The 15,844-nt window shown below is 51.0% G+C and overlaps 1 protein-coding gene across 12 annotated transcripts in view; it reads right to left on the bottom strand.

The window, feature by feature from the left end:
- Positions 1 to 15,844, bottom strand: part of Hipk2 (homeodomain interacting protein kinase 2) — a 249,298-nt gene that overhangs the window by 124,014 nt on the left and 109,440 nt on the right. For all 12 annotated transcript variants that reach the window (XM_077795929.1, XM_026405407.2, XM_077795930.1 and 9 more), the window contains exons 3-4: positions 1,397 to 1,520; positions 996 to 1,115 (exon numbers count right to left, since the gene is read on the bottom strand). In XM_077795929.1, coding sequence (XP_077652055.1) covers positions 996 to 1,115; positions 1,397 to 1,520 — 244 coding nt within the window. The remainder of the gene's footprint in view (positions 1 to 995; positions 1,116 to 1,396; positions 1,521 to 15,844) is intronic.

Genomic DNA, 15,844 nt, shown 5'->3' with positions numbered 1-15,844 from the left:
TTGGACTCATCCATGGACAGAGGTGATTGATCCCAGAATCTCACTCAAGGACAGCACACCTGAAACTGCTGACTCCTGGGAACAGCTGGACGAGTGGGATGAGGCTCTGCCCCCGCCTGGCTCAGCCTCCTCCACTGAGGGCTTCCAACTGGACCTGACCTTGATGCTCATCTTTATGTGGCCCAATGGCCTAAGAGGGCCTGCTTAGTTCACAACTCTCTTTTCTCAATCTTCTGTGACTATTTGCCACATGTTATTTTAAAACTATATTAGAATCTGGCTGTAGTTTCTGCCAAAAAACCACCCACCCACCCTCCTGCAAAAAAGGAAACACCTCAAGTGAATATAAAACGTATTTAAGACTTTTATTATTTTCTCTTTCCCAGGAAAATACATTAATTTGAATTACGAGGCACAGATCAAAGTGAAGGCAAAATACGTTTCCATTTGTGTAAAACCTGAAGAACTTATGGCGTGCCACGGAGCACACGCCACCTCAGATCAGACCACGGGGCCTGCGATATGCACCTTGCTGAGGCGGTTCCTTTGCCTGGAGAACCCTTCACAAACCTCTCTGCGTCCTACGGGGCCCACCCCCTCATTCTAGTTCTCAAGGTCATGGGTCAGAGCTTGCTGCACGTGAGCCTGGCTCCCTCTGGACTCTGTACTCCTCCAGACAAAGGGGCAGCTCATTTCTTTCCCCAGAACAAATCAGTCCTCGAGGCTCATGGAGTGAAATCCTGGGAGTTCAATGATCTTAACTGGGGACTCAAGCTTCTCAGGCATCAGTGGGCCAAGAGGAAAGGTGCTTTTGAACTTGCAAGTTTGGTCGCACCATGTATTAACAACCACACCCCATGCCCCCATTTTGCTCACCAAATTAAAGTGAGACCTGGGATCAATGCGCTAATGTCAAAAGCGCCCCTCTACTGGAGCTGTGCCCTCCTTCCTGAGTGTTGGGCCACTGGCGAGGAGGGAGGGGATGCTCTTCCTACCTTCAGTCTCCACAAAGGATACGGCGAGTCTGTGTCACGGTTGAAAAACCTAGTTGTCTTTGTCCCTGCGCTTAATAAATATTCAGCTGGCAAACCCTGTGTTTGTGAAATATACCGAATCTGCAAGAAAAGACGAGAAGGGGGTCAGGGCTTTTCTTGTCACTGTACATATGGCGTACTCATGGCTCTTGTGGATTTGAAAAAAATGGAAATGACAGTTTCATACAAAAAGAAGAAGGAAAAGAGAACAAAATAGCAAGGTTAAGGGAAGCAATTTTGGGAGATAATGAGCGAGTCCATGATGGCACCCATAGGTGGGGTTAGAAATGAAATGCTAATCAGGATATTTTTAAGCTGAGGAATGAGGTCCCGCTGTGAATACCTGTGTCATTGGGACCCACCTGATCATACTCAGAAGCTCCTGGATACAATGGCCAACCCAGGAACAGCTCTGCAATGACACAGCCCAGGGACCACATGTCAATTGCCTCGCAAAACGGTAAACCAAGGATGATCTCAGGGGCCCTGGAAAGGAAGAACGGAAGGAGCTGTTAGCAGTGTGGAGACAGGCAGCTGTTTCTACATGAACTCTGGCTTTCCAACCTGGGACTCCTGCTGACTGCCTGTGGAGGCCTGTGGTGCCCAGGAGACTTGGTGTGGTGCAGTGACCCATCCACTCTCGGGCTCCGTCTGGCTCCGTAGGGCCAGGCGGGTACCTGGGGAGCAGATCTTATAGGAAGCACACTTATGAGCTTCACTACCTACATGCCAACCAGATGAAATGATGACCACGTGAATGGGACCAGGGAGCCAGCTTTTATAACTAAAGACCTGGAAATCTTTGGAGGATGCCTGTTTTTTACAAAGGAATTCTGAAACACAAATATTCTCCTTTTAAGAAGATGTGAAACAATTTGCTTTCACCAAAACAATGGGATTAAGTCCAATATCCATTCTCACCGGTGATTCTTTTCTTGGGGATCTATCTCACATTTTCTCAAGGAAACATTACTATTTTGTTTTCATTAGCTTCTACAAAGTTAATCTCAGAAGAAGATCTCTCATGTTACAATTATCATTCCCTGTTCATGAATACATCATCTAGGAATCAACCAGAATTCCATTAGAAGCTACCAACAACCCATTCTTGACTATAGGAGCCTATGTCCCCTCACACAACAGACAAGGCCACATACTGGAGATTTCAAAGGAAACCACTTAAATTCAGAAAACTGCACATGAAATTGGTAATTAAAACCAGAGACCACAGAGCACACCCTCTTCTCTGAGCATTTGTTACGACTCAGGAGGGGTACGTCTTAGGGACATCCAGGCTCAAAATTTGACACGTGAACACAGCTCATACTCTTTGGAACTGTGGCCTCGGGCGCTGTGTGATACAAAATGCATCAGCCCCGCCGCAGCTTTCTCCCTATGTTTCCCACTTGATAAAGCGAAGCGAGGGGAGGCTGTTGTGCCTGCCGTTAGCAATCAAGAGCGGTAGCCAAGGGCAGAGGCTGTCCTCCATCAGGTCACCTTTTACCCACCTGACAGGAGAGGCGCCAGGTGGCCTCTGCTGGCTTCTGATCTTCTGGATGAATTTTCTCCATTCAAAAAGCAAGCTTCACCTCCCCCATTTAAATTTGCTCTCATTGCTAATCTCCCTTCTCTAGAAAATAGTATTGAAGACAACAACAACAAAAAACCCCAACCAAACAAACAAAAAAACCCACTGAAATATCTTGTGACAAAGTTTGGATTTTTCAGATGCACAAAGGAGGTGGAGATGGTGCTTCTGGAGTCACCTCACTGTTGCTCTGGGCAGTAAGGGGGTATGCTGGTCTGGATGCTGAATGTCCCCCAGAGGCCCTATGTGGTCCCCCGGGGTAGTGCTACTGGAAGGTGGCAGAACCTTTGGGAGGTGGGGCCTAGTGAGAGGCCCTTGGGTCATCGGGAGCATGTCCTTGAAAGGGACTTGGGCCTCCAACCCCTTTCTCTTTCCTTTTTGCTCCATGGCTCATGATGGTTTCGCTCTGTCGTGCTCTCCCACCAGGAAGTGCTCCTCACGCTAGGCCCAAAGCAATGGGGCCAGCTGACCAGGGACTGGAGCCTTCAAACCGTGAACCAAAATGCCCGATTGTATCATAAGTCAGTTGCCTCAGAGAAGGAAAGCTGACTCACAGAAGGAGAGTCACTGCCGGGAGGGCACCGAGCACACTACCCCCGTGCTGCTATTTCACAGGCCTTCCATGGTCCCTGTCCCCAATACTGGGGATGGCTGCCAGGGCTCTCCCTGGCCCCTCACTCTCCTTCAGGCCACTCTGGGCTGCTCTTGCCCTCTGGCATCCAAGAGCTGGGGCTGCCTGGGTGGCTCCATGATGAACCCCGCGGCACACCCTTGTTGCAGGCAGCCTCAACCCCAAGCCTGCCAGGTCACCTGTGCCCCACGTGTCCCACATACGGGGCTCCCACATTCACCATCTCAGTGTGGGATGACGAGGTCCTAGCTGGATCACCTCTAGTGTGCTGTAAGGATGGTTCAGTTTACTTAAAAATCGCAGCCCTCGGAAAGAGGAAGGAATGCCCGAAAGCAACCCTACGGAGAGAGTGCTCAGCGCTGCGTTCTCCCCGCCTCGCCTGCTCTAGAGTCATGCCCTGCCTCCCGTCACATGTGGCGCAGGCTGCCTTCAGTGGGTGGCCAGAGTGGCTGATGTGGGGATGTGTGCCACGCCGTTCTCCAGGTAAGCTCCCTGGGGTCTTCTCTGCGCTTGACCTTGGGCCGGCCCTTCCTATCAGTTAGATGGGCTCTCACAGCCCCAAAGCAGGCTGCCTTTTACCTGTGGTCACCTCCCTTTCCAGTTCCTGTCCCCTGGAGCCATGCACAGCAGAATCCCAAACTGAGACTGTCTCCCTGGCACTCTGGTGATGTTCTTGGACAAGAAACAGAAGTCATAGGTCTTGACAACTGACATTACACGAGCAGGGCCTGTGAAAATTGCTTAGTTGACCAAGAAAATGAAGCGCAGCCGCTCTTGGTACCATGACACACACATACAGCACAGGTTTTTCCTGCTCTGACCACAAAGAATAAACGCTCGGGCCTCGGGTTAAATGGTTGGGGAACAAAAGAACAGCTCTGTCCTGTGAAGGGCTCTCAAGCTGGGAGGGCGACACTGGAGCATGGGGCAACTGACAACGGATACGAGACGTGGGAACACAGACACCAGACTCGGAAAGTAGCTAAAGAAGCACCTCATGGACACCAGCAACTCCACTCTAGAAAACAAAGCGACTGCAAGGACACAACAAGCAAACGCGACAACACACCCAGACCCAGAGGGTCCCTGCCCTCCCGTCTCCCGCAGCGCTGCCGGGTGCCCTGCCACTCCCCACCCCAGTCCCTGTGGGTGATCTCCCCTGTGGTTTCCATCTCTTGACCCACTGTATCCCCTCAGCCTCTTCTAACGGGACCTGGCGATGCTCTGCTGAGTACTGTCCTTGGTGAGACCGGCATGGCCTCCACACTGTCATGTCCATGGTTAACTTCTCACCCGCAGACCCGAGAGCTGCCTTTCTTCCACACAGTCCACCGCTCCACTCTGCAACTCTTGCTCTTGGTTTTCTGGGCGCCACGGTCTCCCAGATCTGTCCATCCACCCCTCTGCTACTGGCCTGTCCACTTCCTTTATTGGCTTGTCTTCCTCTATCCACTGTCACATGCTGGCGAAGCCCTGGGCCCTGCTCATCTCCTTGTCGATTTTTGCCCAAGATAATTGACATGAGTTGAATTTTGTAAAAGATCAGCGAAAGTTGCAATCCTGGGACCTCAGAATGTGACCTTATTTGGGAATGGGGTTGTTGCAGGTGTAATTAATTAAGATGAGGCCATACTGAAGTAGCTGGCCCCTAATCCAATATGACTAGTGTCCTTATAAGAGGGGAATTTGGATGCAGCCACAGCAGCAAATGGGCCATGTGAAGACAGAGACAGAGTAGAATTAGCTGCCACAAGCCCAGGAACACCTGGAGTTACCGAAGCAGGAAGATGTAGGAAAAGACACCCCCTGGAGGCTTCAGAGGGAGCATGACCCTGATGACACTGGATTTTGGTCTTCCAGCCTCCAGAACTGTGAGAGAAGTATGTGAATAAGTATCCAAGTATCCACACATTTTGTGGCACTTGTTATAGCAGCCTCAGGAGACTGATACAGTAAATTCACTCCCACAGGTTTAAACTCTGCTTGTATTTCCAAATTTCTGTCTCCATCCCTGAATTCTTTTCTCAGCTCCTGACTTAAGTCTGACAGCCTGCTATCTCCTTGTTATGCCTCTCAGTCATCCCAGAGTTCATGTGTTTAGAAGGGAACTCTAAGCCAGGCTCCGTGGTGCACACCTGTAATCCTAGCAACTCAGGAGGCTGAGGCAGGAGGATGGACAGTTCAAAGCCAGCCTCAGCAAAAGCAACTCAGTGAGACCCTGTCTCTAAATAAAATACAAAATAGGGCTGGGATGTGGCTCAGGGGTGGAGTGCCCTTGAGTTCAATCCCTGGTAACCCTCCCCTGCCCCACGCAAAAAAAGGGAAATCTACTTCATCCCTCCTCTCCAAACCAATGCCTTCCTTTTCCCTTCACTCCTTGGAAGGGAGCTACCCCACCCTCAGATGCTTAGCCAGAAATCTGGAAAGGATCTTTGATCCCTGTCTTCGTCTCTTCCCTCTCCGCCATCTAATCCATGCACAGGACCAGCTCCAAAGTCTCCCGCACATCAGTCCCAGGTTCTCTGTGTCTCCTGGCAGGGCTCTGGCCCTGGCCGGCCGTCCCACCTGGAGCTTCCTGTCCAGCTCCCCTCCCTCCCGCCCTCCCTTGCTTGTGTGCTGGGAATTGGACCCGGGGCCTTGAGCCCACCAGGCAACCCATCCACTCTCCTGCTTGCACCCCATCCTTCTCAGCTGCCCTGCTGCACCTAGGGTGAAGTCTGGATCCTCCACGGCCCAGGCTCCATGAGCCCTCCCAGCCATTCTCCCAGCCCTTTCAGGTTCTGCAACCCGTCGGTGCCTTCCGACCCTCACGGGACGTTGTCCCTGCCTGGAATGCTCTCCATGGCTGCCCATTGCCATCCTCACACCTCAGCCTAACTGTCACTGCTACAGACAACCCCCCTGATGACAGCTGGTCTCCATCTATGTGCCAGAAATGTCACTGTACAGCACTTTCCCAGGAACCTGCCCACTGTGTCTACTCTACCAAGTCCACAAGGCAGCATGGTGCCTGGTATCTAGTAGCCACTCAATCAATACGTGTTTGCTGATTGAATAAACCTGGATTAAATATAAGCAAGTGCTGGAGTATGTTTGTGACCCACTGGAGGCTGGAAGGCAGTGCAGAAACGGGAATGTCAGGGTGAATCTGCTGAAGGAGTGGAGGCTGGGGCCCCAGGGCAGGCCTCAGCCAGGGTGAGGCGCAGGTGTGGGCCAGCCCACGCTCACCTGTAGAGGCGCCTGAGCGGGGCTGCAGGGAGAGTTAGAGACACCTATTTGCAGTTGCTTGTCAGCAGAAAAGAGGAGGAGCAGGGTTGGAGTGGCCCCAAAGTCACCTCAGATTTGGTCCAAGCCTCGGTGGCCACGGTGTCATGCCCTGGAAGCCAGCTCCTGCCTGGTGACACAGAGGCTCGCTGTGTCAGGGCCTTCAGTGCACAGCTGACCGCCCGAGGCCCTTGCTGCCTTTTCTGAGCCACCTTGAGCTCTTCTCCCTCCCCAGGGATGCGTCTTCTCTGCTCGCTAGAGACATATTTCGGATTCAGCCTTCTTTGCTGCCCTCCCCTCTTCCTTCCATCTGCTCTACTCAGACACACCTCCTCTGGACTGGCTTGCCATGGGACAAAGATGCGAGGAATGACAAGCTCATACCAGCCTGGCCCAATAAATATTAATGGAGCACCTGCTGGCCCCACACCGTCTCAGAGAATCTCCTCATTCCTATTTTGGGACGTCAAAAATACTTTAAACATACATAAAGTGTCAGACAAAATTTACACCTAAGAAAGATGGATCATTCTTTTCCAACATTTCTAACGAAAGACAGTGGTAGTCTTGACAAATGGCAAAGCGGGGGTGGCCTCCAGGCACCAGGCAGCTGTGAGCACATCCCTCTCCCCACATCCAGAGCCTAGCACGGTGCCTGGGGCACAGAAAGTACTCAGTACACACTGCTAGAGGGAATGGCTGTGCCAGCTGCAGCCCCCAGGTGGCTGGTCTCCCCACCTGGGAGCTGGCAGCCCCCAGCAAGAGGCAGACTCTCCCTTGGCCTTCTGATTTCAGTTGGAGAGGTCCGCAGTTGGCTCCAGTTCAGGGAGAGTGGCTGGCTCCTGAGCACAGGGCACGAGGGTTCCCTTACTGCTGACCACACCCCTGCCACCTGCTGCTCCTCACCTTCCCTGTCGCAGCGCCTCTGCACACCTCTGTCTGAAAGAATCTCCTCAATACTACTTTGGGACATCAAAAATACTTGGAACATACATGATGTGCCAGACAAAACTTGCACCTGGGAAAGAGAAGGACCATTCCTTTCCAACACCCCCATGACAAGACACTGAAAATTCTGTTTTCCTATAGGAAGAGAAAAAAAAAACCCAACTGTCATTTTAACACATCAATTATTGAAGCTTTGATATTTAGCTCCTCTAGCTCTCTTGCTCTCTTGCTACCCCTAGATGAGCCCAGATCATGTGACCCTGCAGGGGACCACCTCCAGCTGAGGTGTGGAGATACAGACGGAGCCCTGGGCTCTCGGGCCCAATCCCGGGGCTCTCAGGTTCTGTCGTCACCTGCTTCCTGTGCTGGAATGAGGATTCAATTAAACAGAGCATTCTAGGAAGCACCTTGCAGGGCCTGGCATGGAGTAGCAATCAACACACATTAAATCACTTATCTATTATCTTCCTGAACCCACATGACAGTAATCAAATAAGAGAGCATCTCTTTCTTTTTGCAGGGGATACTGGAGATTGAACCCAGGCCTGGTGCATGCTAAGCACAGGCTCTACCACTGAGCTAACCCTCACCCCCTTTTCCTCATTTTTAAAGCCCCCTTTCCTTCTTATACCTTGAAACATTAGGAGACTGTTTAACCAACAGCCATGCGCCTGTCACCGGCTTTGGAAGCAGAACTCCCTATCCATCCCCCTCCTTTCACTTGGTCCCATATTACCACTGGTGGCACATACTGCACTGTGCACCAGGACTGAGAAGGTGGTGCCTGTCCTGGGCCATGTGGCTCCTCCTAACCAAGCGGTCTTGAGGTCAGAGTGATGCCCAGGAATACAGCCTGGGGACCAGGTCCAGGGGGGTGCTCGGGGGGTGCTCACAGCATCAGAGGCAACAGTGGTCTAAGATGCAGGAAGCAGGGCGGCAGCCTCTACTCACCCCAGCCTTGCCCCGGCTGAACACAGGCCGAGCCAATGTCCCCCTCACACCCTCGGTGCTCTGATCAACAGGGCAAGGTTCAGCACTCCCGGAGCGAGCAATTAATCTGCAGCACTAATCCGAGAGCACAGGGAGAGCTGAGCGGCGCTGGAAAAATGTTACTCAATTTCCCCAAGTTTTTATTTCACCATCTATAAATGTGATTATTAATCTCGCTTTTTCCTCTTGTCTCTACAGCAGCTTATGAAGATAAATTATGGTCAGCAGAATTATAAAGCAGTTTGAACTCCTTGGAAGCAAGACACTCTATTAGTCCGTGGTATTTTATAATCACTGATATTATAAGGTGTACTTGAATTGAACTGCAGTGAAAAAGCCCGTTCCCACAAATATATGTAGATTGAAAGTAACCTCGGTATGGCTAGGGCAGAAGCAATCAAAATGTAAAATTGTATTTCAGATGGGTTGTTAAATCTTATGTTTCCACTGCAAAAATAAGGAGACTTGGCAATGCTGTCATGAGCTCTGAGCCACTGTCTGAGCCAGTGACCTGAGTGGAAGCAAGGGATTACATCAAAGCAACAAAGGACCCAGGGAACAGCCTCTGAAATCTCAAGAGAAGGGAGGAGGAGAAGGAGGAGGAGGCGATTTTGGAGAAATGGGAGCCAGAGGCAGAAGAGACCTGTGCGGAGGGCGGGGGCAGGAGAGCGCCCTGGGAGCCACTCCAAGGCGGAACATGCTCCCACCACTGACGGGGAGCAGTCCAGCACCTGTGCAAGCAGAGCTCAGCGCACACCCGTGAATCCACGAGGGCCCAAGTGGAGATTTAAACAGGGATAGAGGCCGAGCTGGTCCCAGGTCACCCTGGCACATTTGGTTTTTGAAAAAGAACAGCTTTTTCAACAAACAGGAGGTCTGAGAGGAGTTGTCTTTTCTGTGGTCAGGGTGTGAGGTGGAGAAGCAGAAGGAAACAGGACCCAGGGTGGGGTTCTAAGAACAAAAGGCGAGGTTGACCAGGAGCCCCGGACTGTATCAGCTTGCACAGAGCTACCCTTGGAGGGGCTAAACAGGGGCACCCTGAGATCTCTGGCCACGCACTTTGCCCTGTGACGAGCTGAAGAGACACCCTGGTAGGAAGCTGCTGCTAAGAGAGGCTACCATTCCCGAGGGAGAGCCAGGAGGGCACTGTACACGTGCTTTGGATGCTTGCAGCTTGATACAAAGCACAGAGCAAGCTCGTGCAGAGATGTCCCAGATGTTCTGCCACCAATGCCCATAAAACTCCGGTGAGGATCATTTCAAGACCCTCCCAGGTGACTCTGTTGCCATTGGATACCTTTGGCTATCACCAACAGAAATGCTCCAGATACTGGGCCAATCGTGTGATCTGAATGGGAGGATGACCGTACTGCAGTTTGGTCTAGATGCTGACATCGTTCTCATGCCACACCTGGACAGTGTCGTGAAGGAAGCTGGCTTCTTTGAATTAACTGGCCATCTCCAGGATAATGTTAGGATCAGAGGGGCAGGTTTTGGATCTGTATTGCTGTGAAGATCTTGGCTCTGCATAAGATTTTCCTGGTGTGCACTAAATACAGACACACCCACACCCACACCCACATCCCCCCCCCACACACATACTTTTTCCACTGATCTCTGCTTCCTAGCACTGCTCCACCTCTGTTGAGTGCGGCACCAAAATCAAAAATCTAATTTTCTTGCTTTTATACCAGACAGAAAGGTTGGCTCTGGAACTCAAACTTAGTATAATCTCCAAAGGCTTCTGATGATGGTGGTGTAGACTGGAAACCTGTTTTTGGAGACCAGAACACATTCTAATGCTAGCCTCTCAATTTATGCAGCAGGGGATGTTAAACAAAATGAAGAAGGCACAGCAGAGATGTGGGCCACCTCCACCACACTGACACCTTTTGGTGAAATACAAAAATCGAGAAGGAAGGGAAAGAAAAAGACAACAAAAGAACACTAAGAATTCAAACCCTAGTGAGAGGTGTTTCCAGGAAGAACCAGCTCAGGTCCTTTCCAGGAAGCCCATGGGGGTCATTTCAAAGACACTGCCCTGGAATTCCTAGAATCACTGCCCTCCTGACACACGCAGTACTTACTTTGCCTGTCCCCAGCCTGGGGGCCTGATATCTCCCAGTCCAGTCTCTGGTGATTTACCATGAAGCCACACCCTTCTGGAGAGACCCTGACCTGGCCTCCCAGCCTTTCAGTGTCACCAAGCTAGGTTTCATGCCGGGGCCATTTTTCAAAGTATGTGCTCAATAAATGTCCCTGGACGTACCTGTCAGCCTGGGAAACAGAGTCACAAAGTTCTGTGAGCAGCCACACATAGTTATTCTGTTTACCTATGGACAGCTCCAGGTTCTTTTAAAGTTTTTTAGTCTTTTTTTTTTTTCTTTTGAGAAAGATAGCACACATACAAAGAAGAGCACAAGAAAAAAGTACAGCTCAATGTACTGATCAGAAAATGAAAGCCAATATCTCTACCAGTTGAGTGAAGAAATGCAACATGGCCAGTGTGTCAAAACCCTCAGGTTCCCTGCCACACACCACCCCTTCTCCTCAAAGGGGCTTTGGGTGGTGACGTGTGGTTGGCTCGCACTGGCAGGGTGGACCCCAAGCCTCAGTGCACTCTGCCCTGATGAGCTGCCTGAGCAGGTGATGGCGAAGGCCGAAGCTGGGAACATGCCACAGCTGGCTGGGGACGCGGACAGAGCCGCACAGTCTCTTATGACAGTCCTTCTTGTGTTCCTTTTATTGATCATTTTGCTTCTGCTTTGTAAGTTTGTTGACTGAGGCTGGGGGTTGAAACTATGCATTTGGAGCTTCTTGAGGGCAGCTTCTGATTCTAGAAAGGCCCACCCTGTATTGCACTGTCACCTGTGGTCACCTTCAGCTTGCTGGGGCCATTCCTTTTCCTCTGCACTGGGAGGGAATTTGAAATTTCAGTTCCTGTGGATCAGAAGCACATGCGGCATCTTCACTTCATGCATCCTGGTGACACATATCTACCAAGAGTGACCATGAGATGTCAGGCAGGGAAAGGGCTGGCTTCTCCCATGTGAACCTGTTACTCATGGTCAACCTCCCCAACCCCCCCCCGCCCCCAGAGAAAGAAAAGCTTACTGAGAAAGTAATATTGCACATGTGCAGCTTTACTGATCTAAATGTCAAAGTTCTCACTGCTTCAACATTTGGCTTTGGCTGATTCATGGTTAGCACTCAATAAATGTTAGCTGGAAAATGACCATGAGCAGAAGAGCCACTGTGCTGTCCTTCCCAAGGGTTCCCCGTGCCTATGCTAGAGAGCCCCCAAGTCCTTAACTCATACACGAGGGGCTGGACCACAGTTGAGGCTCATCTCTGGGGCATTTCCCTTCCTTCCAGCACCATCTGGTCATGTGCGGTGGAGCTGAGCCACAGCCATTCTGTCTGATGGTTTGGGGTAAGAGACTGGGCACCCATGATAGAAACTTGCTCTTTCTTTGAAAGGGAGACACATTTAGTGTCACCAACTGAAGCTAGTTCAATTAAGAGAGCAGAAGCCAGAAACCTAAGACAGAAAAAAGATGCCAAACATATGTTAGCGGGTGAATTTCCGTTGCAGCCACTGGGATATTCCCATAGGAAAAGCATCATCAGAGAAGCCTCCTTCCCTCTGCTGAGTTTTTGGTAGAGAATGATTGAGAAAGAAGGGTCAAACCTACTCACTCCCTAACTAAGTTAGTTTCCAAAGCCAGGAGCCTTCCTGGCCAAGGGAGTGTGTTCTGAGGCAGTGGGTAGAGGAAGTGGCTGTCTCCAGGCGGGCAGGGGTACACTAGGCGAGAGGAGCCAGGTGCACGAGGCTGGCCTTGCTCTCTGGGGAAGCACACATGGTCCTGGCACCAGCAAAAGAGGACTCTCCGAGGCATGTCCTTCAACCAATTCTATGGAGGAAATGTCCACAGAATGGACTTGACCAAGGTTTGTCTCCCCACAGCAGGACCAGTTAAGATCCACCAAGGTCAGGGCAAGGATCTCGTGGCAGCTGGTTTGTTTTAGCAGAAATTAGGAACCAGGAAACTCTGCCAAAGAAAATGGGCATAAACTCCAGGTCTCCAGCAAAAGGCAGCTTATTTAGGAAAACTTTCCAGCCCTCCAGTAGTCCTGAAGGGGTGGACAAAACCAAATCCAACCTATGTTTGCTTTCTTGTGTTTGAGTCATGGAAAAAAAACGCAGCTGACCCCCACTAGGGGGTGCTGAAGTGTAGCCGACACATGATCTGGGAGCCATCTGAACCTTCAACTCCTGTGGGGACAGAGGGGTGGAACACACTGAGGACAGTCACTGCACCTCACTGTGGGAAACCCACAGTAAACTGCACCTCACTGTAGGAAACCCACAGTAAACTGAGAATTTCTGTCTGTGGAATGGGGTTAGTCATTCCCCCAGATGAGGATACCACTGCCCCATCTTGCCATAAACAGATTTTTTCATCCTAACAATGGGGCCTCTTTGTCATCTAAGCGCTGGGACTCTCGTCTTTGGAATGGAACAACACTCAGCAAGAGAAGTCAGGCTGTCCACTTTGTTCTCATGAGCACCAAATACTGCTCTGGACCAGGGTGGAATCAGTGTGTGGTCCACACATCAGCTGGGGGTCCAGAGGCAAGAGGGAGGAAGGAGAGAGGGAGAAGGAGGAATCAGGTGAGAGCAAGAGGGGAAGAGGCTCTGGGGCTTACAGGGGGTCCCTCAGTTACTTCCATCACAGTTGGCCTCTTTGGAAAGCGCCTCTCGGCTACCTGCTCAAGCCTTTCTGCCCCGCACCAACAGGTGTGTGTGTGTGTGTGTGTGTGTGTGTGTGTGTGTGTGTGTGCACGCACATGTGTGTTTTAATGAGAAGAATGTATAGCCAGCTCTCTCCTTGCCTGGGAGCACTGCGGCCGTGGACTATGCATTTCTGACCTCGGTGTACCCTGCAGCACCTGCACAGACCCTTGTGAGGCGGTGCTGGTGGAAGGCCACGCGTCACATGGCTCACACTCGCCACCGAGCAGAGGCTGTGGTTCATTGTGATCTTTTTTCTACCACCAAGTACTACGCCCCAAACATAGTAAATGCTCAATACACAGATGTCTGCTGAGCTGAAGTGAGTGGCTGACTTTGTGAAGAGGTGACAACAGGATGTCTTACTGTGTGTTCATTTTGGAGGAAAGAAAGAGGAGGGAGCAAGCAGGCTCTGAGAGTTCCCCCCGATGGTGGGGATGTCCGTGGGAGGAATCTCAAGAGAAAACTTTAAAAAGCCCGATTTTTAGTAGGAGAAGATTGACACAGAGTTTGTATCTTTCAGAAATATAGAAGCTGAGAAGTGGAGGGGTGAAAACGGAGAGACTCTGTATTTGAGATGAAGAAATAAACAATAGGTGGAAATGGGGAACGGGAGGCAGCTGGGGAAATTTTTAAAAATTCATCTAAAAACACCCACAAGCAATTAAGTGGATGCTTGAAGGAATGACAGTGATCTTTTGTGTAAAGAGCTCAGTTTCTTTCTTGCCAAAGAATAACGCTTTCATGTAGCATCTGAAACAACCGAGTGGCGGCTGTGGTGCTTGCCTCTGTGGTGTAGCTGCGGAAGTAGGTCTTGCACACATGTATTTAGGCCCGTCCTGGATTCCCTGCGCGATCAAGACCTCCTCCAGGAGAGAGGGCCTACCTTGGCTTCTAAGAAGTGCTTGGCAGAGTGCTGCTGGGTGGAACACTGTGCACAGCAGGCGCTCAATCAGCATTAACTGACTAAATGGAGCTAACCAAACCCCATGGTCCCCAGTTGGGAAGGCTCTGACACAGGACTGTCTAGTTCCTTTTTGTTTGGTCTCAAAAATAGTGTGTTTAAAAAAAAAAAAAAAAACCAGAAAATCCCCAATTCTCCAAAGATTCAACTTGAGAGTCAGTTTTGAGGCTAAGAGAAACCGTTCTGCCTAACTTGTTGGCAATTCTGGCTCATGTGAAGATCCATCGTGGCCTTCCTTCTTCCCTCTCCCAAGCCTCCCTGACTTTATGGAGGCTGACAGATCTCCTGTGATCACAGAGCCCAAGGTTACGGGCTCTCGCTGGGGAGTCATGGCTCAGACCAGGAAATCAACAGCTGGGGAGAAGTGTGGAGGGACCTACTAGGGGCTCTGGGGCCAAGGTGCACAGCGCACAGTCCCCGCCTGGCCACCCCCCAGGACGGTGTCAATAGGGCTGAGGTGCAGTGAGTCTTCCCGTTCGCTTAAACAGATCCTATTCTGAAAGCCTGAGCCTCCTTCCACCCTCCTTCCCACTCAGTTCTCACCAGCCCCTTTGCAATATCACCCAGGGCCACTCCCGGGGTTCCTCTCCTGTGGAGGGCAGGGCAAGGGGAGAAGGATGCCTCAGGGCCTTTTCCTCCGCCGGATGTATCGTGTTCAATATGAACAAATATTTGTGCAGCCTGGGTGTTTACCATCAATACTGGGATAGAGTCATTAGCGATTAGATTTTTCTATGGGAAGCAGCAAAACACTGGGGAGAAAGCAAAACCCCAAATGGAGGAGCAGAAACACCAAGGGCTGGCACCTGAAGAAATTGCTCCAAAACAATATGGGAAAAGGCAGAACTGTATTTCCTCTGTTCTTCTAAGGGGAAGTTCAGAAAAAGGTCAGGAGAGAACAATGCAGGCCATCTATCAGAGCAGCCTCTAACCTAGAAGGTTCCTCACCGCGCGGCCTCATTTCTCAATTCTGTAATTACCACCCCCTGCCACAGATCGCACGCCACCACAGCCTTATGAATTATACATTTCATTTCCATTTACCAACACCCCTACGCGGTGGCCACTGCCGTGGTGGGCGACTATGGGGGCTGGGATGCTGCAGGGCCCCTTCCCCCAGGTGCACACACAAATGTCCCGGGCCCAGGGCACCAGCACGCACCCCTGCAGGCTGCTGGTGGCAACCTTCAATTCCCAGGCTACGGTTTTGTTTACTGAACAAACAAGAACTGGCTACCAGCAGGGGTTTTCCTGGGGGAAATCTCACAGGGTCCCTTTCCTTCCCCTTAACAGTTTTACTCAGGCGAAAGCTGGTTAAAATGAATACTAAAGGTGGTCTCGATGGAGGCCAAGACTGTGGGGTCTGGGGGTGAGTGTTTGGAGATATCAACAGCAACGTGTACTCACTCCTGCTGCTGAGCTGGGGTGTGGGTCAGAAAGGGGGGTGCCAGGAATGGAGACCAGGCAGGAACTGGAGTAACCCACCCTTCCCATTAACTGGCACTCCATCTCCTACCAGCGCAGAGGGCCTTAGGGAGGCTCTGGGCTATCTGTTATCATAAATGCTATTAGCATATTGAAGGGGGTCCTGCTCTTTGTTCAGAGAGAATTTCCTTTAAAAACTTGAGGT

The sequence above is a fragment of the Urocitellus parryii genome, chromosome 3 (assembly GCF_045843805.1).
Source record: "Urocitellus parryii isolate mUroPar1 chromosome 3, mUroPar1.hap1, whole genome shotgun sequence".
NCBI classification, from domain to species: domain Eukaryota; kingdom Metazoa; phylum Chordata; class Mammalia; order Rodentia; family Sciuridae; genus Urocitellus; species Urocitellus parryii.
Note: the sequence above shows the minus strand (reverse complement) of the source record. Positions and strands in the feature narration are given on the sequence as shown.